At 49.8% G+C, this 24074-nt stretch overlaps 1 protein-coding gene across 1 annotated transcript in view; it reads right to left on the minus strand.

The window, feature by feature from the left end:
* Positions 1 to 896: 896 nt before the first annotated feature.
* The window catches only part of LOC119241953 (uncharacterized), a 1281278-nt gene continuing 1258100 nt past the window's right edge, over positions 897 to 24074 (minus strand). The window contains exons 11-13 of the mRNA XM_037507637.2: positions 19942 to 20076; positions 1470 to 1580; positions 897 to 1016 (exon numbers count right to left, since the gene is read on the minus strand). Of these exons, the coding sequence (XP_037363534.2) occupies positions 897 to 1016; positions 1470 to 1580; positions 19942 to 20076 (366 nt within the window). The remainder of the gene's footprint in view (positions 1017 to 1469; positions 1581 to 19941; positions 20077 to 24074) is intronic.

Genomic DNA, 24074 nt, shown 5'->3' on the forward strand with positions numbered 1-24074 from the left:
CCTAGACCGGCACTTAATCTATAACAGGAACTTATGAGAACTTTCAAAAGCAATTTCAGCATCAATCAGCATAGAGTGAAGGGCACGATTTGCTTGTAATTATTTATCGGATGGGGCGGCAGAGGGTCTGACAAAACTCCATCGGCTGACCTTCACCCCAAGTTTCCAACAGAAGCAAAAGGCCTGTCACCTCCCCATTTGCCATCAAGTCCTACTGCAATTCCACGCGCACCATATGGCCTGCTGACGCCAGGAACGCCAGGACAATTTCCATGTTGTCAGGGGCTGTTCCCCCACCAGTCCATTTACTTCTCACGTATAGTACAGAAGAAGCCTGCAGCCTGAGAGGTGGCCATAAATCCAGGATGACAGAATGTTTTATTATTATTTGGAATCGCCCCTGAATGGCCCCTATGGCCCAGCTTCTCACAGTTGACAAAAAGTAGCCATAGCATTCAGAAGAGGAGGAAGGTGTTTGGCCCTCCCCAGATGTTTTCATGCATAAGCTCTGGGCTTATAGAACAAACGTTAACCTATCGGGGAGGGGGCACAAGAATGCAGAAGTGAGGAGAGGCTGGAAGGTGCATTTAGTCTTTCCTTTCTTGGAGAAACCAGATACGGAATTTATCCCCACTGGGATGGTGATTCCCCAACAAACAAACTAAAAGCAAACAACAAATAACAAAATATCTGGGTTTCCCATGACATTGAAATCCTATCACTAGTGGATGTCAGCTTTCCACAGAGACATCCAGAAGCCAAGTAAATAAAAAGACCAACGGAATCAGGGGTCAAAGGTCCTGATCACCTTATTCAACGATGATCTTCCCTGCCCAGAACGAATAGCCTGAGAAGTGAAACCAAGTCACTTCCAACCCTCCCCTTTCTGGCCATCATCAAGATGTAAACCGCTGGTGGGGGCTTCCAGAACGATCTCTGAACTTCACCAATGAACCATCCACAGCAGGCTCCTGCTTGCTGGGTGGCAACACTCGACCAGGTGGAGGGGGGACCTTCTATGAAAACAGACAACCCAGGTAAAGGAGAACGTGAGCATGAATGCTCATTTCATGCTCCTTCTATTTCCTGGGTTAAAGCTCTCAACCACGTCACCTCGTGATAAGTTACTTCGCCTCATGATCTGCTCCGGGAGACCGAGTCCCTCAGAAAGCTGGGAAGGAGAGCAAATCCTTTGCCCGTGGTCAACCTCCTGAAGCAACGGCATGAATGTTAAACAGCGTTCCGATCAATACAAGCAAATATAACTCAACTACACCATTTATTCAGCCATGAGAGATGTCAATAGCCAGATAGGGTGCTCCATCTTTTTGATTTCCTACTGTCTTCCCACGAACGGCACGAGGGCTTTTTCCTGTATTAAAAGTGTTTGCTTTCTCAACCATAAAAATTCCAATTATTACTCTGAGCGCTGTGGAGTTAAGTTGCTGGCTGGCAGAGACTTGAGTTACCTGGATCAGTCCGGGGAAGTAGGGGGCTGCGGGCAGGATCATGGGCACGCCGTAGGAATGCAGGAGGACCCCTTGAGAAGACAGCATGCTCTGGGTGGAGGCGGGCTTCCCCTGCAGCTCAGCACATCAACGGTGAATTAGGGGCAAACCCACAGACCCAACTTCTTCCCAACTCTGAAGCTGAGAGCCAAATCGCTGCTGTCAGGAGCCCAGCGCTCATCAGCTCCAAGTGGGGAAAGGAAGAAAATGCGTATCAGCAACTCTTAATGTGAAAGTTTTCTTCCCAGACGAAAGAGACAGAGCAGCTGCAAAGTTGGAGCTACCAAAATGGAAGGTGCTATTTCGGGAACTGCTTGCCTAACACGACTGACCAAATACTCTTCATTAATTTAGTTCTGGGGGGTAGGGGTGGGGCGAGGGAGGGGGGAAGGGGTGGATGAAAAGGGGGTGAAGAGAGAGAGAGAAAAAAGCACTAGGAGAGAGGAGAGGTGACAGAGGGAGGAGGAGGGGGGCCGTGGGGGGTGGAGGGAGACAGAGGGAGAGAGGCTATGAAACTTGAGCTCTTAAAGGATCTGGGTAAAAGGCAGGAACAAAGTCGGCCTGGAATTCTGAGAGAGAAAAAGCTGAGAAATAGCAATTGATAAGATGATTAGTTAAAGCTCAGGTAGGTTAATGTGGGCCGTCTTTTGTAGTGCTCAAAAGGAAACTAAAGATAATCTAATCTCTCTCTCTCTCTCTCTCTCTCTCTCTCTCTCTCAATCTCTCTCTCTCTCATTTTCATTACAATGGGGCAATCTGGGCAAAGAATAGAGTGATACTACCAGTTAATATTTGCACTGTGAGCTATGCGCAGAGAAGGCAGAGCTAAATTATTTACACGTTACGTCATTACATTCTCCGCACTCTCCCGAGAAGGAAATAATATCAGCTTTCTGGAACACATGAGGAGCGAGGTTCGGCTAGTTGTAAGCTGGCTGGGAGTCCTAGGGAGTCCTAGGCTTGTGAGAGGCAGTGCAGGCTGCAGACACGTCCTAAGCAGGCTGCCCGCACCCAGCCTTGCTGTGTTTCTTCCGGAGCAGAACTTCACGTGTGTCATTTTGGGTGTTTCTAAAAGGCATTCTTGTCTTTGAGCTCGTCTTTGCTCCGTGTTAATAGGGTATATATTAATAAGGGGTGCCTCCCCCAGCCCGGAGTTTAAAGACATAGCTAAACTGCCCGGAAGGTGTAGATGAGGGATGCATTTGAGTCAGTGTTTGAAATCTTTCTGGCATTTAAAAATCCCCAGTGACTGCTATGTGACTGGTAATAGGTCAGGTTCCCTGGGGTCACGTGAATAGGAATTACACTGACTCGGGTGCCCCATGTCCTAACTGTGAGTTTGAACAAGCTACTTAGTGTCTCTGAACCTCAGTTTCTTCATGATCTGAGAGAATAACAGATCCTGCCTCTTGGGATGTGTGACAACGGACATCCTTGGCGACAAACATGATGTGTCAGACACAAGAGACACTTCACTCTTCTTATCACACGGGTGCTGTTCTCCCGGTGGTGGAGCAGATGCTCTGGCTTTCAAAGGGAGGCACAGATAACATTCAAATGACCCCTTCCACCCTGCACCCCAGGAGAGCAGGGGCTTGGCAGTGCCCAGAGGTGCAGGATTCTGAGAGTGATGAGGCAGAGTCCCTCATCTGACACCCTCATGCCAAGCCCCTGGGTCCAGGCCCCACCTCCTCCTCTTAGCAGGACCAGGGTAAAGATTCTGTCGAAACCGGGAGAGTTTCTGACACCGCAAAACATATTCAACTATTGGCTTTTTCTAAATCCAAATGTCGATCCCTCCACTTTCAGATGGCCAAGGTGTTTTTACACTACACTAATTTTAGTTGCTTGATTTAGCTGCATAATTACATTTCTAGATAACGATAGCGGACAGCGTTTGGCAGAGAATTCAATTATTTAAGGCTGAATTTTGGCCATCTTGACAAGGTTTCTCGGTAATTGATTCTCACATATCAAAGTGGCCTGTCGTTCCAACCAGAAAGCTCCAGGAACAGCTGCGAGCTGACCCCTGCTACTTACCAGCATGATATGTTTCTAACTTTAGCTTTGGGCTATGATTTCCAACGCTGGCTTCTGAGAAGTAACCAGTGAGAACAGCAGCCTCGCCATGAGACAGCTTCCTTGGGTGAGAGCGAGCCCTTACTTGGTGAGGCCTGGGTCAGAGCAAATTCCCTTCAGAGAAAGACTCCTGCACCAGGAGGCAGGGAATTTAACTCCGTAACAAGAAGGTCAGAAATCCACACATCTCAGAGTCTTAGCTCCTGAAAACAGTACAGAGGAAACAACATCTAACTCACTCTCCACCGAAACCTTCCCCATGAGTGAAACCGTGGGAGTATTCTGGAAACCGCTGAGTTACGTCAATACAAAGGATCATTATATTTATGGATACATATACATATTCATGATAGTATATATAGTACATTTATGAATACACATACATATTCATGATATTATATATTTATGAATATATAAATGCACATCATTTTTATGAAAGAATCTGATGATTTCATTCAGAGAGAAAGGAGAAATTTATTGCATCTGAGGTATGTGGAGATTTAGTTATATCCTCTGAAAGAAGCTGTTTCCTCTTTTCTTCTTAAGAACTCTGTTATACACAATTTTGGTTGCTCCTGAATGAATATCTTTTCTCCCCCTCTCTGAAAATAAAAGCTGTCTTGTTACCCTTTTCGCTTTGACTACCAGGAAGCTCAGTACCAGCTTTGTTCACCTAGTTAGTTGATTTCCAAGGTTTGCATATATGTGTGTTTTTCTTCCTACCCTACCACCTCTAATTCTAACTATTGCTACTCATATTGTTTCTGAGTTTTCTGTTAGATGATATAATATTGACACTTATGATTATAGTAATTAAGTGTGTGAAATTATATGAATTGAAAGCATCCTAATTCCAAATCCAGCTCCAATTACTTTATGAGCTAATACAAAATAAGAGGAAATAACTATCAAAATAGCAAAACCTAATATGGGTCCTGTTTTCTCAAATGGGAAGTGCCTGGTGTTAAGGTCCTTTACTCTCCTTGGGGCCATACTGTGCCTCTCTGCACCCAGCTCCAGGTGTGCATGGCTCATGGTATCTGGTTAGCTACCCAATGTCCAGTGCACAGAATTCAGTTCATGGTATATTGCGAGAACTTAGAAAATGCAGGGTATGTAGCATAAATGTAGAATAAAAGATTAAGGTAAAGGAACAGTGGAGAAAGTTCTGGCAAAGGCAGAAATACATAGATAGGCCTGCAAAGACAACCACATCAGTATGAATTGGCTGGGAGACACAGGGGGTGGCAAACTTTTTCTGTCAACGGGCAGGTGATGAATATTTTAGGTGCTGTGGGCTTTAGGCTTCCAGTTGCAACTACTCAGAACTCCGATGCTGCCACATGAAAGCATTTACAGCAGGCAACACTGAAACCTGAATTTCCTGTAATTTTCACCTGCCACCTAATCTTCTGAGTTTTTGTTGCTGTTGTTGTTTTTTTTTTCCCAATCATTTGAAAGTGTAAAACTCATTCTTAGTTCAAGGATCAATGGGCCAGTGTGGCTAAAAGGCTGGTTGACCCCTCATTTAGAACCTCTCTTATCCAAACCTCTGGAAGTCAGACTACAGTCCAATGGCAAATATGCCCCCCTTTCTTGTCCCATTGTGCATTGCCACTTGCTTCGTGCCCTTCCCTCCACTGCCTGGTGGCATCTGTCGATCCTCCCCATGTTAGGGATTTCCATCAAGGGGTGCCTGTTTTCTTAGCCAGCTTTTGATTATTCAACCTCATCTCTCCCCCATCTTCCTCCACCTTCCCTGCTGATACCCCCTTCTTAGTTATAAGCTTCTCTTCTCCTTTTCTAGATTAAAGTGTTTCTTCTCCTGCTGTCAGATATAGTAGTATCTTCCCCAGATCGTCAGAGCTCACCTGAGGACGACTCTGTCCACCACTAGAATTTTGAATGGCATCCCCCCATAGTTTAAAGCCATGTAGGGCCTCCCCGGTGGCGCAGCGGTTGAGCGCTGGGTTGCAAAGCTGCCCGCGGCCTCTGCAGCGCTGGTTTGATCCCCAGTTGCTCCCCGGCCACTGGAGGAGGGTCCCGCATGGAGGGTCCCGCATGGCGCGCAGACCCCTCCTGCCGCCCGCTGCTCCCCTCAGCAGTGTACTTCGGTCCTTCTGCCTGCTCTGCTCCCCGCTCTGGCTCTGGTGAATTCTCTCACCCTCCCGCGCTTCTGACTGTACCCAGTGCATGTATAAATAAATAAATAAATAGATAAATAGATAAATAAATAAATAAATCTTAAAAAAAAATAAATAAAGCCATGTAAGAGAAAAAAGGGGGACTTAAACACAAGTCTTGGGTAGTGGTTGGGAGAAGGGAATAGTTAGAGACCAGTTACCACCTGATGGATTCTATTGGCCAGCAGAACCAACTGCAGCCTCATGGACCAAATCCAGTTGAGAGCTGCTGCTGCTGAAGAGGGTGATGGTGGTAATAGTGGGGGTGCTGGTTATAGTGATGTTAATGGTGATGATGATGATAGTGGCGATATGTCCAAATTGGGTGAAAACAGCACATTTTAAATGGCAGCATCTCACATAAAATTTAGAACTAAATATCTCTTGATCTGGAATCTCTGGGGCACATTTCCCTCTACTAACCGTCCATGAAGTCTGGGGAAGGAGCTGTCTCCTCCCAAGATCAGGAGAATGGGCCTGTACTGTCTCTACCATTTGTTCCCTGTTACCTGAAAAGTAGCCAAACATTGTTGCCCATTCATCAACCACTGAAACAAAACAAAAAAGCATAAAACGAAGTATTTCACTGACAATATTCATGATACTCTATCTCGTTGAATTCACAGGGGTTATCTCATACTGCAGATTTGTATGTAACATTTAACTGTTTATACCACCCCATTTCCTGGCTAGATTGGGGGGCAGAGAATTCCCCACAGATTTCAGGATATTACACAACATGCCTCACCATATTGCTCCACCTTTGCAGATCCTAATAACACCATGCTTCCTTTTACAAATCACTCCGTTGAGCAAACCACACTCACACGTTGTCTTTGCCACGTTCCTTTATGAATCCAAGTCTCCACACACAAGGCTTGCAAGACAGAGCTGCCCTTCCCTACCCGCCCCTTTGTTCTGCTTCCCTCCCGCTCTTTCTTCCTCCCTTCCTGTCGTATTTCTTCCTTTCCTCTGCCCTTTCCTCCCGCCCTCCCTTCCATTCTAGTTCCATCTTGCTGGACTAAGTCAACCGTCACATTCTCTACAAAGCCTCCTCCGTTACCCCAGGCAGAACTCAGGGCACCCTCCCCTGTGATCTGGACTCATTCGAGCAGACGGCGGAATGGCTGCACGGCACGTGAGGTTCCCCCAAAATGAACTGAGAGAATTCGTGCCTGGGCAAATGCTCGAAGAAGTTCAAAAACACCGAGAGGCTGCCGGGGCCCCCAGATCATTGAGAGCGACGTGACTCCCCAAGGTCACATGGAGTGTCCTGGGACCTCTGGGCATAGAACAAAAAGTTTGTGTGTCAGCGTTGCAGAAGCTAGGATGGCATCCAGGCTGCCCCCCTGTTAGACGTTTGACCTGGGAAGGGGTATCCGTCCTGGGCCCTGTCTCTTCTGTCCAAATGGACAGCACTTTTTCCATCTCACCGGGGTACAGTGTTGCTGCAGAATGACAGGTTATATGTGGGTATCCTGGCATTTTGGGGGTGCTCAGAAGGTGCTGGTCGATTTATGATCTTCTCCAGCTGTCTCTCTGTGCCCATGGAAAATTGCTCTCCACTCCTTCTTGTCTCCATGCCAGAGCTGCCCCCTCAATGTTGCACCTGCACCCCCACACAGGTCTCTGTGGAAGCCTCCACGCTTCCTGCTCCCTCACCCCAGTGCTGGTGGACCACCCATCCTTCAGCCTGCAGCCCCACCCTGGGGCCTCCCGGCAGCTCCCTGCCACGCCGGTGCTCAGGACCCACTTGTCGGAGCCCCTGAAAGACCAGCAGGGATTTGTCCCCAGTGGTACAGCTCTGCCTGGGAGTCACGGTCAGGGATGCTTCCAGAGTCTCTCCTCTCCCTCCTGCACCATCATTTTGTTTTCCCTTATTCTCAAAAAGCTGGACATAGACAAGATGCTCAATAAGTACCTGACAGTCACCTGTGGTGTGTGCAGGATAAAAACGAGACTCAGAGAGAAGTGACGTGTCCGAGGGTGAGCAGCAAAGCATGTGTTCTTTGCTCTGACCTCTGCTAGGTCTCCAGGAACGAACACTCTAGAGCAACAAGTTGAACCAAAATGGGTCACTCCACTCAGCAGCAGACAAGCCCTCCACCCTGTCCAGTGCATCACTGGCCGCAAAGTGAGACCCCACAGGATGCCGGGCTGCGTGTGGCCCTGGTGCTGAGGACAGTCAAGTTTCCACAAGAGGGGAGTCTGGATAACCCCATCAGTGGCGGCAAGCATGGTCTTCCATAGGAAAAGCTTGTACCGCGGTGGGACGGATAAACTGACCATCCACCACTAGGTGCCCAGGCTACAGCCACCTCATCTGCATCCTCAGTGGAGGACCAATCCAGCCAGGAAACACCCATCCTGGGGAGAGATGCCACCCCACACTCTCATGGATGGTTTCAGGGAGCAGAGGCTCTGATGCCCTTATAAGATGGCAGGACTTCGTTGCTGTGTGGTTACTCTGCCCTCGCCACTCCACACTCCTTCTCCCACCCCTGTTTCCCTCCTTGCACAAGCACCAGCAGAGCCGTCAAGAGCCACACAGAGCCATGCTGCCCACACGAACAGCCCCACGTCCACCATGGCTGGTTGAGACTTCTTGTGCAAACGACTTACCCTCTCTGTGCCTCAGATGCGTCATCTGTACAGTAAGAAAATGAGCAGTAACCATGCCTTGGAAGGTCATCTAGAGATTTAAGTGACATAAATGCAGACACCTGAGTGACAAGTTGGAGGACAGGGCCAGCTCAGATCAGCTGGTATCCAGGGGTATCCACACTCTTCCTCCACTCAACCACTAAGCTAATTGGTTAAGTCAAATAAATGTGACAAAATGCAAGTGAATGCCACAGTGATGAGCCTTCTCTTGCCAGCGTGTACCTCCGTGCATGTTCCAAAGCCAAAATGCAGATGCAGGGGCGAGCAAGGATAGGGATGGCTTCCGTACATGGAAGACAATAGTTTCAGCAGCAAAATAAGAGGATTTCTAATTCAACCAAAGGTTTATGGGACAGTGATTTGGCATTGGGAGTGACCCAAACAATCCAAGACCCAGGGTCACACCACCACCTCGAAAAATGGTTCTGAAGATGCACAAAGAAAATTCGAGTAGGTCTATGGAGTGAGAAGGCTGCTGATTATCATTGGAAACTTGAAGCCCCAGTGGTGCAAGCAGCACGGCGCTCCTCTTGGTTCATTAAGCGCTTCTTGACCTGATTCTCCTCTGAAAGCCAGACTGACTGGCTGAATGAGCAAATCTAAGAATATCAGCCCCGCACATCATCTCTGCCGAGATCAACGGTGCTTCAGGAACTGACCCCTGACCTGTCTGGGGATGAATGGCAACTGAGTTTGAGAATCTGTTGACCTTGCTGGAGGCACATGAGTATTCCCTGGGGGCTCTCAGAATGGGGAGGGGGGACGCCTGCTCCCTGGTTTTAACTTTCTGCCCTCTCTATATCTTCTGCCTTCCATGCTGCAGGTCCCTGCAGGATCCGTGGACAGACACCACTACAAATAGCACCCAGGACTAGTAACTGGGTCTTTCATCCACACCCCATGCTCACCCTCCTCTTCCTGGGAACTGACTAAGCCACCTGAGCTCCACACATAACTTTTCCCTTCAAGGACTAAAGGTCTGGATTGGCAGCTCCCTCAACATGCTCTGCACAGTGCAGAAGCACCATGCAATGACTCATGGTAAAAAAAAAAAAAAAATCCATGGGGGGAGCTCAGATTGCTCTCGGTCTCTCTTGGGGAGACATGATGACTATTAGCATCATAGAGTAGAGCTGTGCCTGAGAAGTCCAGTGAGGAAAACCAATTTGACCTTGTTTGATCCAGACACATCATGACCAATTGGCCAATTATGTACCATTCTCCACCCATCCACCCAACCACCCATCCATCTAGCCCCCCTCCATCCCTCCTTCTCTCCTTCCCTCCCTCTACACACACACCCATCCATCCATCCATCCATCCATCCATCCATCCATCCATCCATCCATCCTGCCATTATTGGAATATCTGGCTACTGAGCATCAATGTGTCCATCCCTGTGCCAAGTTCTTTACTCCCTCTCTCTTTGTTTCCCACATCCTACTTCTTCATCAGCATCTTTATCGTCATTGTCATCATCATCACCATAGTTGCTATAATTTATTTGATGCTGATGGCATACCAGACAATAATCTCATCACAAGTGTTACCTCAGTTTATCCTCTCTACATCTCTAAAGAACACCCTGTTAAATGTATTGCATTAAAGACAACAAAAACTGAGGCATGGAGAGGAGAGGTGAGTGGGTCCACTGGAGTCGAGGGCCCTGTATCTAGAATGGCAGAGCTGTACCGCGAAGGGGAGCGGCAGAGTCCCGTTGCTAAGGACCAGGGAAGCCTGCTTTGGATCTACTGTGCTCATCCAAGTGCTCTGAGCAGACTGAACTCCATGTGAGTCACCTCCTCTTCTTCAGCCTCCACCTGTCACTCCCCCTCAAGCGTTTAAACGCCATGAGAGGCAAAGGAAGACAAGACAAAGCCAGCCAAAGGCCAGACCCCAAGGTCTGGAGAAGGTCTGGCCCCTATACCTTGCACTGAACCTTCAGGCACTGCGGAGGCACCTCCACAGCAAAAGCAGACCCCAGGTGGCTGGTCACTGGGACACGGGGGAGGGTCCCCCCTGGAGGAGGAAAGGGGCCATCCAAGAGAGATAGTCCTGAAGAGGTCACCATTTGGCCTTTCTCTGTGATGGGGACACCTCATCTCAGCCCCCTGGGCTGACCACCTGTGGCTCTTTTTCATAGCAAAGCTCTTCTGTGGGTGATGGTTCTTCCCCTATATTTTTAATGCATGAACCACTCGGAACACTTTCCTGTTATCCCAGAAAATTGCACATAACCCACAAGATTCCCCTTATCATTATAGGATGATGTTGATGCCCCCTCTGGAATTCATCAGTGGATCCCCGAGGGGCCTTTGACTCTCTAGCAGATTTTGAAGCAGGAAGTCAAAACGCGCTGTGCTTTCTCAAGGACAGAAGTGGGCAGAGTCCGGAATCCCTCGTGTGGCATCTTCAACCATTAGGGCCAACATTCAGGGGGTCACGCTGATGTGCACTCCAGCCCAGGGCTTTGGAGAATGTGCACCTGACCCTCAAAACACTCTCTCGCAGCCTGGCAGAGGTGAGGTTTTCATGAAGGCAAGAAGGTCCAACAATCCGGGGTGGAGCTAAGGCATTGGGTATTGGAAAGCCGGGTCACAGGCCACCCTCTTGCACACTTACAAGGAGCAGTCACAGAGGATTGGAGGGTTTTCCTGCCAGTTCCAGACCAGGAAACCGACACCTTTGGAGTGCTGAGAGGGTGCGTGTGGGCGCAAGCGTGGGGCTCAGCAGCGTAGCACCAGCCAGGCCAGGGAAGCGAGCAGGATGAAGCAAAGTGCTGCGTGCCTGGTCAGAGACCATGCCTGTCTGGTCTTGCTGAGAGGACAGGCATGAGGCCCCCAGAGCCAAGCCCTGCAGCTGACCGACTGAGGGGGCGGGCCAGGGGCTGACCGCTGCAAATGGCTTCTCCCCAATGTCACGGCCAGGCAGCTGGTGGCCAACGAGCCTCTGACAGGTGGACTTTCCAACTTCCCAGATTAGCTGTGCCCTTCTGGGGCGCTCTCGGGACATCAAAAGAGGAACCACACTGAGTGACCTCATTTCCTTTCTGAGTCTTCCTTTCCGATCTATTATTAGGTATTTTTCCACCATCAATATACACCATTTACTATTTGCAGACACCTTCTATGCTTTGTGTACTCGCTCGTTTAATCTTTGTAACAACCCTCCAAGGTGAGCCCTGATATTGCCCTATAACTGGCCCAGAGGCTGAGGCACAGAGAGGTTACCTCGCCCAAGACCACAGAGCTCATGAGCGGTGGGTCTGGCCCAGGGCAGCTTCCTAGTCCATGCTACATTGCCTCTCAAGGAAAGACAACTAGTCTCCGACTGAGTCATGTATCCCAGTTCTTGTATGCATAAATAAAGAAATCTTCAAAAAAAAATAAAGGGTTAAAAAAATAATAGCAGTGTATCGTATTGGTAAGGAACTCAGCTGATGTTCCCGTACTAAGTTGAGCTTTGAATTCTGACTCTGACAATTCTTGGCTCTGTGGTCCTGGACAAGATACTTAACCTCTCTGAATCTCAATTAATTCACTTACAAAGCCAGAGCTCAAAGTCGTCTTCACAGGATGGGGAGTAGGCTAAACAATGTAGTAATGCACTTAAAATATCCCCTGGGCTTCAGTCCACTTTCATGCGTGTGACTTTATTCATAGTGGGTCCATCTAAGCCTGGCCATGTCCATTTATAGGATGCCAGGCATTTAAGTGACTACTCCCAGTGGGCTGGCCCCAAACATCCAGATTCACAAATCAATAAATCCCCATGTATATATATATACTTTTTTTTTTTTTTTTGCAGCTAAGTTGCTTTGGGTTTCTGTCCCTGGCCACTAATAGAGTCTGGACTAATTCAATAGTGAGGGTAAGCATCAAGGATTCATGTACACATGTGCAGACAAGAAAGTCATCAAAGAGAGCTTTTGTGTCTTTCCTTAAATAAACCCTAAGTCCTCCACACCGTCTTAGCATCATCAAGTCTTGAGCTCATTTGATCTTTTACCAATACTCCGGTATCGCTGCTCCTAACAGTCCCATTCTGCAGACCAAGGAGTGTAACTCAGAATTCTCACCATCTATGGCTACTGGGGTGGGAAGTCCAGCAGCCAAAGCCATGCCTGTCTGCTTCCACATCCTATTTCCTTGGCTCGCTTTGCATTTCTAGAGAAGTCGATGCATTTGCTCAGCCAGGAATCCTGGAAGTTTACGAAGGAGTGGGCACCTTGTAGATTCCCCACATTACAAACCTCGCCTTATGCTGAAGCCTCTTCTAAGGGAGTCCTAGGAAAAGCCGTGTGGGCGGTGAACAAGAATTCCAAAATATCCTTGCAGAGAAATCCCAGGGCGGCGGAGCCACGCCAGCAACGGTGGCGCAGTCTCCAAACTCTATTCAGACCCAGACACAGAAACAGCGACCTGCAATCAACCTACCACAGGCCACTTCCTCCTTCTAAATAGCGTTTGGCAGGGAGAGCCGCTGGCTCCTGTGCCAACACGCACACACTGGTTGGCTGGTTGGCTTTTGGGTGCTCATTTTTTTGCACTCCCACCCATCACAGATCTGAACTCAACAAGTCCACATTCCTTGCGAGATTTACTGTCTTCATTTGCCTCTTTCCCAAGGATGCTGCATTGAGCTCAAAGGGGAAATTCACAGACCGGGGAGGCCGTTTGTTTTAGGATTACCACCCAGACCTCACTTCCTTGGACACTCCGTGGCTGGCCTCAGAGATGAAGGCTGCTTTTAGGACCAAAATAGAACAAAAGGGACAAAAGGGAACTGAAGAGTTTAGAAGTAGGAGGGGAAAAAGGAGAGAAGAAAAACCTTGGCACCCAGTGGCCTTCCTTAACCGCTCAGAAACTCACCGATGGTGCCCAGCTTCCAGCACGGCTTCTCCCATATGTTCCAATCCTCCCACTGGGACCTAACATTTGCAGGCGCCATTTATCATTCTGGCAGTGGTGTGCTCATCTGCCTACCTCGCTAAGCAGCCCTCCTTGTTATTTTTGTAATTACTGGGAGTCTTTTTCATGTTGCTCTCTGCCAGAACTCTGGCTCACCACACACCTGTTATACTCAGAACACATGGAGGGCCGGGGGTGGGCCTGGCCATGCGGGCACGGGAGGATGGCCTTCCTTGCCACCATGAAAAGGGGAATCAAGAAGAAAGCAGCAGCCCAGAAGCCATGGGCACCTTCCCAAAGACGTCACTCGGCACCAGGTACTTTATTTAACAAGCAGGTTCTATGGACAAGTGAGAGTTTGCTTGTTAGAACAAAGCTGTGCTGTATTTTATTTTTACAAATAATAATTTACTTAGTCTTCACAATGCCTGACAACTTGAGTGTGCCCACTTTATGACGAGAAAACCGAGACAAAGAAAGGTTGGCTCATTTGCCAACAGGCACACAGGATGGCAAGTGGCAGAGTGGAGCCAAGTGGAAACCCAGGTATTTGGAAGGGAAACTACCAGGTCATGCTGCACCCTCACCAGTAATCACCCTTCATCACCTCCTCTGTCACTACCAGCACCTCACCGGTGCAAGTATCACACCCACCAGCACTGCCCAGTTCCACCATCAGCACCACCATCAGCAGGCCCATCCCCACCACTATCAACATCACCTTCACCGGCTCAGTCACCCCAACACCTCCACACCCCCTCCACCACTGCCAACAGCATCACCATCATTAACGCCATCACTACCACCATCAGCACCCACACGAGCTCAGTAAACAGCACCACTACAGCACTATCACCACCAACATCATCCCCATCACCACCACCATCACTAGCTCAATCACTCCCCAGCACCACTTCCACCACTGCCATCATCATCACTGTCAACACCACCATCACCATCACCACCACCATAACCATCATCATCATCCACCACCACTACCATCATCATCATCACCACCACCATCATCATGCCCATCACCACCACCATCACTAACTCAATCACCCCCCCAACACCACTTCCACCACTGCATCATCATCATCACCACCACCATCATCATCATCACCACCACCATCATCATCATCTACCACCACCACCATAATCATCCCCATCACCACCACCATCACTAACTCAATCATCCCCCCAACGGCACTTCCACTCCTGTCATCATCATCACCATTTAACTTAACTCCATCATTACTGCCATCAGCACCACCACCATCATCATCACCATCACCACCACCATCACTAGTTCCATCACGACCACCATCAGCACCACCACTAGCTCAGTAAACAACATCACTGCCACCATCATCATCACCATCAGAATCATCATCATCACTATCACCAGCACCACCACCATCATCACCATCAACACTATCACCATCACCACCACCGCCAGCACCACCACCATCACTAGCTCAGTTCAGCACCACCACTGCCACCATCACTACCAGCACTATCACATCCACTGCCTCTACCACCACCAAGAAGAGAAGTACTTACACTGATCTCTTCCCATTTGCTGGGAGCTACGCTGGGGACTCTATCTCAAGCCATACTCATAACAACCATAGGTTACTGACCCTCTATGACCATTGCTTTATACCTGTATCCTCTCCACACCTATATCAGAGAGGTAAGACTCATGTCTCTGGAGCTGGTATAGGTCCATAGGATTTGTAATGTTTTCAAGAGTCAAAGCCAGTTTTGCCTGACAAGGGGTGCACTGAACTCCTATAATCCCCTGATCAGAGGTGGGGTGGCAGCTGTGCCCCCCATACTCCTCACCGCCATGTTGGGTATCTGCTGACAAGATGGGAGTGGCCATCCAGTCAAGCATAGACTGTGAGGGTCACCCTTGTGCTGGGGGGGGGGTAGCTCTGCTTGGGAAGCCGTACTTCTGAACAGCGTGCAAGACCAGTCATCGAGAGCCTGATCCCAGCCAGGGACTGTCCAGAGAGCCTGGGCCTGAGACACTTTGAAACTGGCCGGCCGGACGTTGTGCCTTTTAAAGCTCCAGCCCCACCCCCCCCATCAGTTCATCCGGGACCCACCATCCTCGCCAGCCCAGGCCACCCCTTCTAGATCACAGCTGCTGCTTTCTTAGCTGGGGGCTGTGGGGTCACAAGGAACATGAGGCTTGTTTTCAAACTGCACACCTGCCTGTGTCTCCTGTCACTGCCGCTCCAGGTGACCGTCGGCTCCACCTGCACTTTGCACAGCCCCCAACCTGGTCCAGCCTCCAGTCTGGACCACCGGGTCTCTTTAAAGGCTAAATTCAAGCACAACCGCCCTCTACTGAAAACCCTGTGCTTTGTTTTCATTCTGCTATCTTATTCCCCTGGGGAGAGCATCTTCCCCCATATCACTGCCCCCACCGTCCCGAGGGTCTTGCACCCTCTCTGCCCCTCTCCCCTTCTCTCACCCCCTGAGGAACACCAGGCAGGGCCCACCCTCCTCAGCGGCTCCGGTCACCTCCCCATGTCCACCCCCTCTGATTCCTCCCCGATCCATGTCAGCATCAGGACCACCACCTCGGAGAAGGGGCCTCATCCCGAGCCCAACCCTTCTCCCTCAGAGCCTGGGTCACCACCGTGGCTCCCATTTCCATGGTGATGACTTGTCTAGCACCGTGTCCCCACAAGGGTGAAGCCTCCATGAGGGAAAATAAAGAGCTTTTTCTCAGCTCTGGATCCTCAGTGACTACCCCGACTTCTGAGGCATAGCAGAGGCTAAAGAAATATTTGTTGAAGGAATGAGCAAGTGAATTAATTATTAACCAATTACTTCAGCCAAAGGCGGGGGTCTGAGGTAATCATTGCGGATGTTACAGGCGTCCCCCTAGACCATTCAGCGTCTTTCATCGATAGATCAGGGCGACTCCGCACAGCCAACAAATGGTTAAAAACATTTCATGTCTCTTTTCCCATAGTACGAGATCAACTCTTAAAAGTCTGTCTGATATGTAAGCCAAGAGTTTCTTATGTAATAGAATAATTGCTGGCTTGAATTAAAGACACCATTATTTTGGAAAATTGCTCTTTTTCTGATCTAAAAAAGTGAAGCATCCATCCCTCACATTAACACATCATCATCCCATCATCTTCATGGCAGGCCACGTGACTCAGGAGGAAATGCAATTTTATTTTTTTGGGAAATTGATATTTTCCCACAAAGCTAAGAGCTATCAGAATAAAGGGATGTTTATTTGGGTGAATCACCAGCTTTGCACAAATCCCAAGTGCTAATTGCATAATGGGTCTTTACAAAATGCCGTAATATGGGTTCGGCTGGTTTCTCTGTTTTCGGTTTGAAAAATAGATTGTTTAATAACCCATCAAAGCTATGTGTAAACCAAGTAAACAATGCAGCAGATGTTGACTGCTGTCTTGTGCCTCGTAGACACAATTAAAGACAATGAGACACTCATGGCTTCATATAATAGGGGGACAAATGCAAACACAGAATCAGTACAATATAAATGTAAACGGCGCTGGTGGACACCTGCCTCCCCAGCCCAAGATGCTGTGTCGTATTTCCTGAGATGAAAAACGCGTATCCCCTCCTTTATTTACTTATGTAAATATGCAAGTTCAGTCCCCACTTTTCAGGAAGAGAAAAACGGGAAAAGATAGTCTTTGCAAGTGACTATTTGTGGAAATTGTCAGTTTCAGAAAATACTTTTCATTTTTTCTCATCAGAATAAATGTTGATAAGAACCAGTCACCAAAAACTTCACATTTGCAAAAGGAATGCAAGTCCCTGCTAAGGTGGGGGCTGCCTGAGGCCTTATTTATTTGTCTCTGCATCCATCCGTCCGTCCATCCATCCATCCATCCATCCATCCATCCATCCATCCAATCATTCATTCATGCCTGCGTTACTTGGCAATTCTGCTAAAATAACATGGTCATTTCCTTAAGGTCTGCCTTATTTTATTTCACTCAGGCACATTCCCTAAAATCAAGACTCCCCCTAATACAAAAATAATGCTGTTGGATAGAATATGTAAAGAGTCCCTTGCTTTCTAAATATTCTGTTATCCCTCTGTTATCCCACCCAGATTTCTTTTACTTTTCAGTTCTCAGATCTATAGAGGAAGACATATAGCCACACAGCAAGCGTCACGTGACATAATTAAGAGACCACACGCATAACCCAAGACAGCAACAGCCCCAACCCAGGGCTTTCCTGCAGATATCTGGACAGAGGAACTGAGGGCTCTAAACACACTACTTCATCATCCTAGGCTTTTCCTTCCAATTTGCAAACAAAAGCTGAGGTTAGAATCAGCTTTCTCTGGCTTCCTAGACAGAAACAAGTTTCCTAGATCCAGAATTCTCAACTCAGCAGTGAAACGCCCTCACTCATTTTTAAAACAAAGCAGTGTTCTTCCGCCTTGAACCCTTGAATTTCTCCAAAGCCTCCGAAGCCCCGTGGTTGAAGGGGGCCTTTGCAGTATGCGTGTTGCCTTGTGCGTGGGCTCCTGCCCCGCCGGCCCGCCTGCTCCCCGCCTGCGGCTTGTGATCATGCAGAAGGAAGGGGCCGCTGCGTGGCCGCCGTGTCTTTATGCTAATAAAATGGTGCCAGCCCATTTTCCCAGACGACACGGGTAACGCAGGACTCCAAAAGGGAAACAAACAGGGCCAGGATGCCTCTAAAAACACACCCATCACCCCTGAAACACCTAAGCCAGAGGCACCCCCATCACTCCCTCTTTACAGGAAGGCGATGACTATTCCCTAGGTGAATCTCATTAAACACACAACCCTCCCCACTCTCAGTTGTGTGCACACGCGCACACGCACGTGCAATCTCAGGAGCTCAGGAAGGCTGTAAAGCACTAAATTCTTTTGATTTATGAAGCAGTCTGCACCGCACCGAGCAGAACAGCGCGGCAAGCTGGGACCCCATCCCTGAAATTCCTTTATTAACACGCCCAGGCCCCGCCAGTGAATGGAAGCAGAGGTGCGGGTGTATAAATCATTAACACAGAGCTGGGCAGTGACTGCATTTCCTGTGTGGCAGGAGACCTCCTCAGCACAACGGGGACCTGGGGATTGGAATTGGCTGCAGAGAAATGCACTCCATCATTCTGGGAACCGACGCTTCCCATCAGCTTCCCATCAGCCCCTCTCCTTGCCCTCATCCTCCCAAGTCCGACAGCCTCATGGCCTGTAATCTGCTCAGCAGTAATTACAACGCCCTCCCCGGAGATCACCTCAAGGTCCAGGGCGGAAAGCTCTCCCGATGTTTCCCTTTGGACAAGTTTTGCCTGTTCTCCTTTAGACACGGACTCAGCTTAGGGGAGAGTCTCCCCGAGCCAGCGGCCAGCTCAGGCTGGGGATCCTGCAGCCCCGACCTGCCAGGCCGGGGCACGGTGCAGAAGGACTTGCCCAGTGCCAGCTCGGGAGGGACACAGGCCGGCCCCGGATACAGACCTTGCCACCTATGCACACATCTGCATCTCAGGCTCGAAACGATTAATATCCACTCCCCGGAGGCCTTTTGCGGGGGATTAAATGAGGTGATCCATGGAAAAGTGCTTAGTCGTGTGCCCGCCACGGAGCACTCCATAAAAGTTATTGATTCTTTCATTACTGGCATTATTTTAGTATTATTATCATTGCAGAGGACTCTGCATCCTCCGGTCACCTAAATGGTCCTCGAAGCCGCCTGCCTCTCCTGCTCTTTCCTCGGGAACCTCACTTTTTGAATGAGACCAAAGGAGGCGCAAGGAAAAGAAAGGAGTGTCCTCAAGCAGCCCCGGCAACGTGCTCGACAAGGAGACCCCCAGTGGAAGCCTCTGCCATTGCACCGCGAAGAAAGAATTTCTCCACTCCACGGGTGCCATTCTAAGTGTTCCCTGGGAACACGTGGGGGTGGGGGGGAGTAGAAAGAAAGGACGCCGAAAAAATTGCACAGTTTTATCCTGATTATTTGGATGAGAGCACCTGTCAGGGAGTTTAAGTGGTGACAACAGATCGACCCAAAGCAAAGTGATTTCCAGCGGGCGCTCTGTGTTTGCAGAAATTCCAGAAGAGGCTCAGATAAAGAGTGACGTGGAGCTAAGAGCCCCACACTTGGTTCTTAGGCTTCAGAATCAAGAGGACCAAGAGGACGGGCGATCAGGGGCCGGCGGATGCAGGCTGCCCCTCCTGGGTCTGGTCCCGGGGCTGACACTGCACGTGTCCTCTAGACAGTTCACCGGGCCCTGGAGTGGCTCCCCCGCGGGGTGCACATGCTGCCAGGCTGGGGGCTCCTGAGCCCTAGAAGGACTCCCCCAGATTCCCCCATGACTATCCACACTTTAGAAGCACCCGCCACCTTTGAGCTGGTGGGAATAAACTTCAGCGTGTGTGCCCACGTCCCTACATCACAGAATAATGACATTCTGAATGGAAATAAATGAAGCCCCTGCAGTGTGATTCTGTCAGCTTTTGAAAGTAAATAACTTTGCTACTGACAAGAGCAAGACAATTTTTATTTTCCCTCCTCCTGTCACAGAGCATTAATTGAGCTGTGCAGGCACATTACAATCCCACACCACCAGCAGAACTGACAGTTGACAGGAGGGGGTGGGGCGGGGTCCGGGATCCAGCAGGAGGGCCCCGCAAAGCAAGACCCCTGATTCTTTGTGTCTGTGTCCTCCACAAGCATGGATCGTATTAGCTGGGGAGAAATGGGGAATTAAACATACGCTCAGTTCCAATAAAGAGATGCTACTTTTCTTGAACACCCTCATTCCCCCATCCGTTCATTCATTCATCCTCTGAAGGAATGACTTGCGGTTCACTCTGTCCCAGGCACTGTGCTAAGTGTTTTCATCTGCATCAGACTTGCTCGTCACAATTATTCCTGCCCCTATTTTGCTCAAGAAGTAATTAAAGCACCAAATCCAGTAAAACGACTTGCTGGACCCAGCTGGATCAGCAGGCTGAACAACCGAACCGGAGTTCAGCCTTCAACTCCCGATTTCTGTCCTGTAAACATCTCTAGACACACCCTTATTTATACACTGAGCTTTGGGGGCTGCTGAGTGGTTCCCAATGAGCTAAGTTTCATATCTGCATGTTGCAAGATGCTCCAGAATGCTCCAGAATACTGCAGGACGTGGACCTCACCGTTCCTTCTGTTTTGGGGTATTCAATGTAAATAAAAGACTTGGGAGGAGGGTTCTCAGCCCTCACCCTTCCTAAGAGCAGAGCTCCCCCATGCCTAGATCCAGGCAGAGCTCGGGAAGCAGAGATAGGAAGAGCAGAGGCTCTTGCTGCTGTTTTGGATAAGAAGAATCCAGTCCTAGAGGTGAGTGCCGGGCAAACATCAAACGCCTAAAAAGAAAAGGCTCATTAAGACTAAACCTTCAGCGCATCCTCACTCACATCAGCACCGGGAAATCCGAGGCACTTAATTCCTACAGCGGCCTCTACTTTGTTCCAGGGCCGCAAAGGAAGAAGACAAGACATCCCTTTCCTGGGCGGGCACTCACCTCTGCTTCCTGCTCTGCCTCCCACTAATTCTGATTCTGTGTGTGTTTAAACACAACAAAAAGAGTAAGATCTGCCCCTCGGCCAGAGCCTGGCGGGGAGCTGGAGATCGCAGCACCGTCCCAGGCCCCTGCCTCAAAACACCTGTGTCCTCTCACTGTGCCCTGGCAGCAGGGACGAGGGGGGAGGCCAAGCAAGCAGGTAACCAGTGTCTTGCACTTTGCAGGTCAGGGGAGGGGGATCAGGGCACAACCAGGAAACCCAGTGGATTGAGCAAGATTCTCCAGAGCGACATCTGCCTGGATGATTCAGGAGTGGGACTAGGATAAGTGTGATGGGCATGATGTCCTCCGGGAGGCCTGTGCCTGCTTCCAGAGATGGTCCGGAAGGGCAGCTGGCACCCGACAGGAGTTCAACAAACATGGGATGAGTAAACACGTGAGTGGGTAAATATTTCTTTTGATATATGTTGGAAAAACTTCACAGCTGATTCCGGGGCAGGTATTTATATTTGTTGTGGGTGAATTTTTCAGTACTTTAAAGTTGAAAATGTGAGCTAATTTTTAAAAATATCTAGTAGCTATCAACTGGGATGGTGGGTGGGTTGGTGAACATCAGAAAGGGAAGCCCAGAGCACTCCAAGTTTGGAAAGCCCTGGACCACACTCCTTATTGCCAGGCATTCACCTGGGGGAGGCTTCCACAAAAGAGACCAACAAAATGCTCTCACCTCCACCGAGAAGCCTGTTTGCAATGTCCCGGGGTTTGGCCCATGGTGTAGTGGTTTCCTCTCACTTGTTGAGGGGCATCTAGCTCCCGCCTTCTGCCTTCCCACCTGCCTCATTTCAACACAGCCCCAGAGTTCAGGCCTTGGAGACTGGCTTCACCCATCGCAGACCACCTCCCCCTGGCTCTAGGCCTGCGACAGGATCTTATGCAGAGGTGGTGTGAACCCTTCCCCCCTTTTGGAACCCTCTCTCACTGCTTCCAGTGCCTACTGCTCCCTTGTGTGCAGGTCAGGATGTCATTACCTCCTGGGGAGATGCCCCCCCACCCACCCATCAGATGAAACCTGAGAACGCCCCTCAGCCAGCCCACTTAGGCTGCATCACCACCTTGGCTGGGTCCTGCAGAGCATTCTCCACAACCTGAAATCCTCATGTCCTTTGCCTCCTCTATTCTCTCCTGGAATGCCAGCCCCAGGGCACCAGAGTCCTCTCTTCACTGACCGGCCACAATATCCCCAGTGCCAGGAAAAATTGCAGCAAGGCCATGTATTCATTCATTGCTCTTTTTTTAATTGAACAACTACTACATATTAGCTTTTTTTCTAGGCATTGTGGGTAGAGTAACCCACAGAGTGGACAGGTCCTGCCAGCCTGCTGCTGCCAGTCGAACAGAGATCTAAACACACTGGCACTGAACAGCGATAAGGAAAGCGAATGAACAGAGGGGGATCAGAAGAGGAATCGCGGGGATCAGAAGAGGAATCGCAGGCATCAAAGTGGTCATCTCCTGCTCCTTTGCAGCCAGGACTAGTGAATCAGGAGAGCTCGGAGTTGGAGACAGCGTCCGATTCCTTCTCCCCTACACTTTCCGGAGCCCCTAGGTCCCAGCCCCGGGAGGTCTCTGATGCTTTGGGAATTGAATGGAATTGATTGTGGGGTCTGATGGGAAGACCCTCCTCCTGCAGGGATGACCTGGGGGCTCACTATTCATTCCCGGGTGCCTGCACCCTGCCTTGCGCACTGTCAGGCCAGAGCCCCAGCTGCTGAGTGTGCTGCTGGAGCCCTCGGTGGCGCAGGACAGTCACAGGCCTCCCGCCGCCCTGCAGAGTTCTCTGGGGCAGCTCCCGGAAATAGGAAACTTTATTGATGAATGGAACTTTCTCTGCTCTTCTTAATTGAATTAAACAGCGCGCTGGGACACCTCTCCTGGTCCATTAAAAAGGTCTGTGCAGATGGGGCCATTACGCCCACACGCTCAGCACTGCTACGGCGCGGGAGGCCACCTCCACCACGGCCCCCGCGGCGCGTGCACCAACCTGATTTTGTTTACAATGCTGCAATTTCTTTCTCTTCCAGAAGACTATTATTTGCCTGACAAACTACACTGTTCTTAACCGGCCAATATGAATAAACAGGCATTATGTTTCCTCTTGGGGCCCGAGAGGCTGGTTAAATGAATCAGAAAACCCTAAAAAAAAAGATGGTCTGCCCCCAGCCCATCAGCTACTGGACAATTACTCCAGGGCCAGCTGTGAGGAAAGCAGATGGCGCGTGAGCACAATGGCACGTTCTCTCCATCGGCCCAGGCAGCGCGGCCGCCGCCGTGTGTTCTGACACCGGCCTGGAATGGCAGGCGCGCTCCCAGGCTCCCGCGAGCATCTACCACTACCAGATGCTCGCCATCCTCACCTGTGAATGTCACGTTAAATAATCTGCAGGCAGAAGCTACCCAAGGAACCCTGAAATCAATACCCCCCCAAGTTTCCTGACACGAGAGAGGCTCAAGCCAAACCCCAGCCCGCCTGACCCTGGGTCTCTGCGCAGCAGAGCCCCCCAACAGTCCACGCATCCTTCCCTTCCATGCGGAAAACATCAGGGAAGATGGACTCCTGAAGCCATTTAGGACCCCAGATCTCTCTGGAAAGAGACGAGGAATCTGCACCCCCGAGGACGATCGCCAGGTCTGGGCAAGTGCTCAGAGCAGACACTTCCATCCCTACAACCATCAGACCCGGAGATAATCTATCCTAATTCTTTTCTGCGTTATTGGCACTATCGACTCCCCCCAATCCACAGCACCATCTAATAAATCAACATGGGATTAAGTCAAGAAGAAAGAAGGTGATAAAATGCCATTTGGGCCCCTATAAATCATCGGGCTGAGAGCACAAGGTAACCAGAATGAGAATTGAACTTTTCCACGCAGCCATCCCTGGCACTGGCGCGGCCTAACGGACGTCTGCGAGTTGCGAGCGGCGGCCGGGGCCGGGCAGTGCCCCTCCTGAGGCCCCAGGCGGGAGTCTGTCTTCTCCGGGAAGCGGCTCCCTGAGCCAGTTTCTAATTAAAGACAGGAAGGGGTGATCTGCAGGTTTCAGTTCAATTGCTTTCGATCTGAACATGTCCGCGTGAGCAATGGCTTCATTTACCAGGAATTACCCTTTGTACAAACCACTTCA

The sequence above is a fragment of the Talpa occidentalis genome, unplaced genomic scaffold (genome assembly GCF_014898055.3).
Source record: "Talpa occidentalis isolate TD23 unplaced genomic scaffold, MPIMG_talOcc4v2.1 talOcc4.12, whole genome shotgun sequence".
NCBI lineage: Eukaryota > Metazoa > Chordata > Mammalia > Eulipotyphla > Talpidae > Talpa > Talpa occidentalis.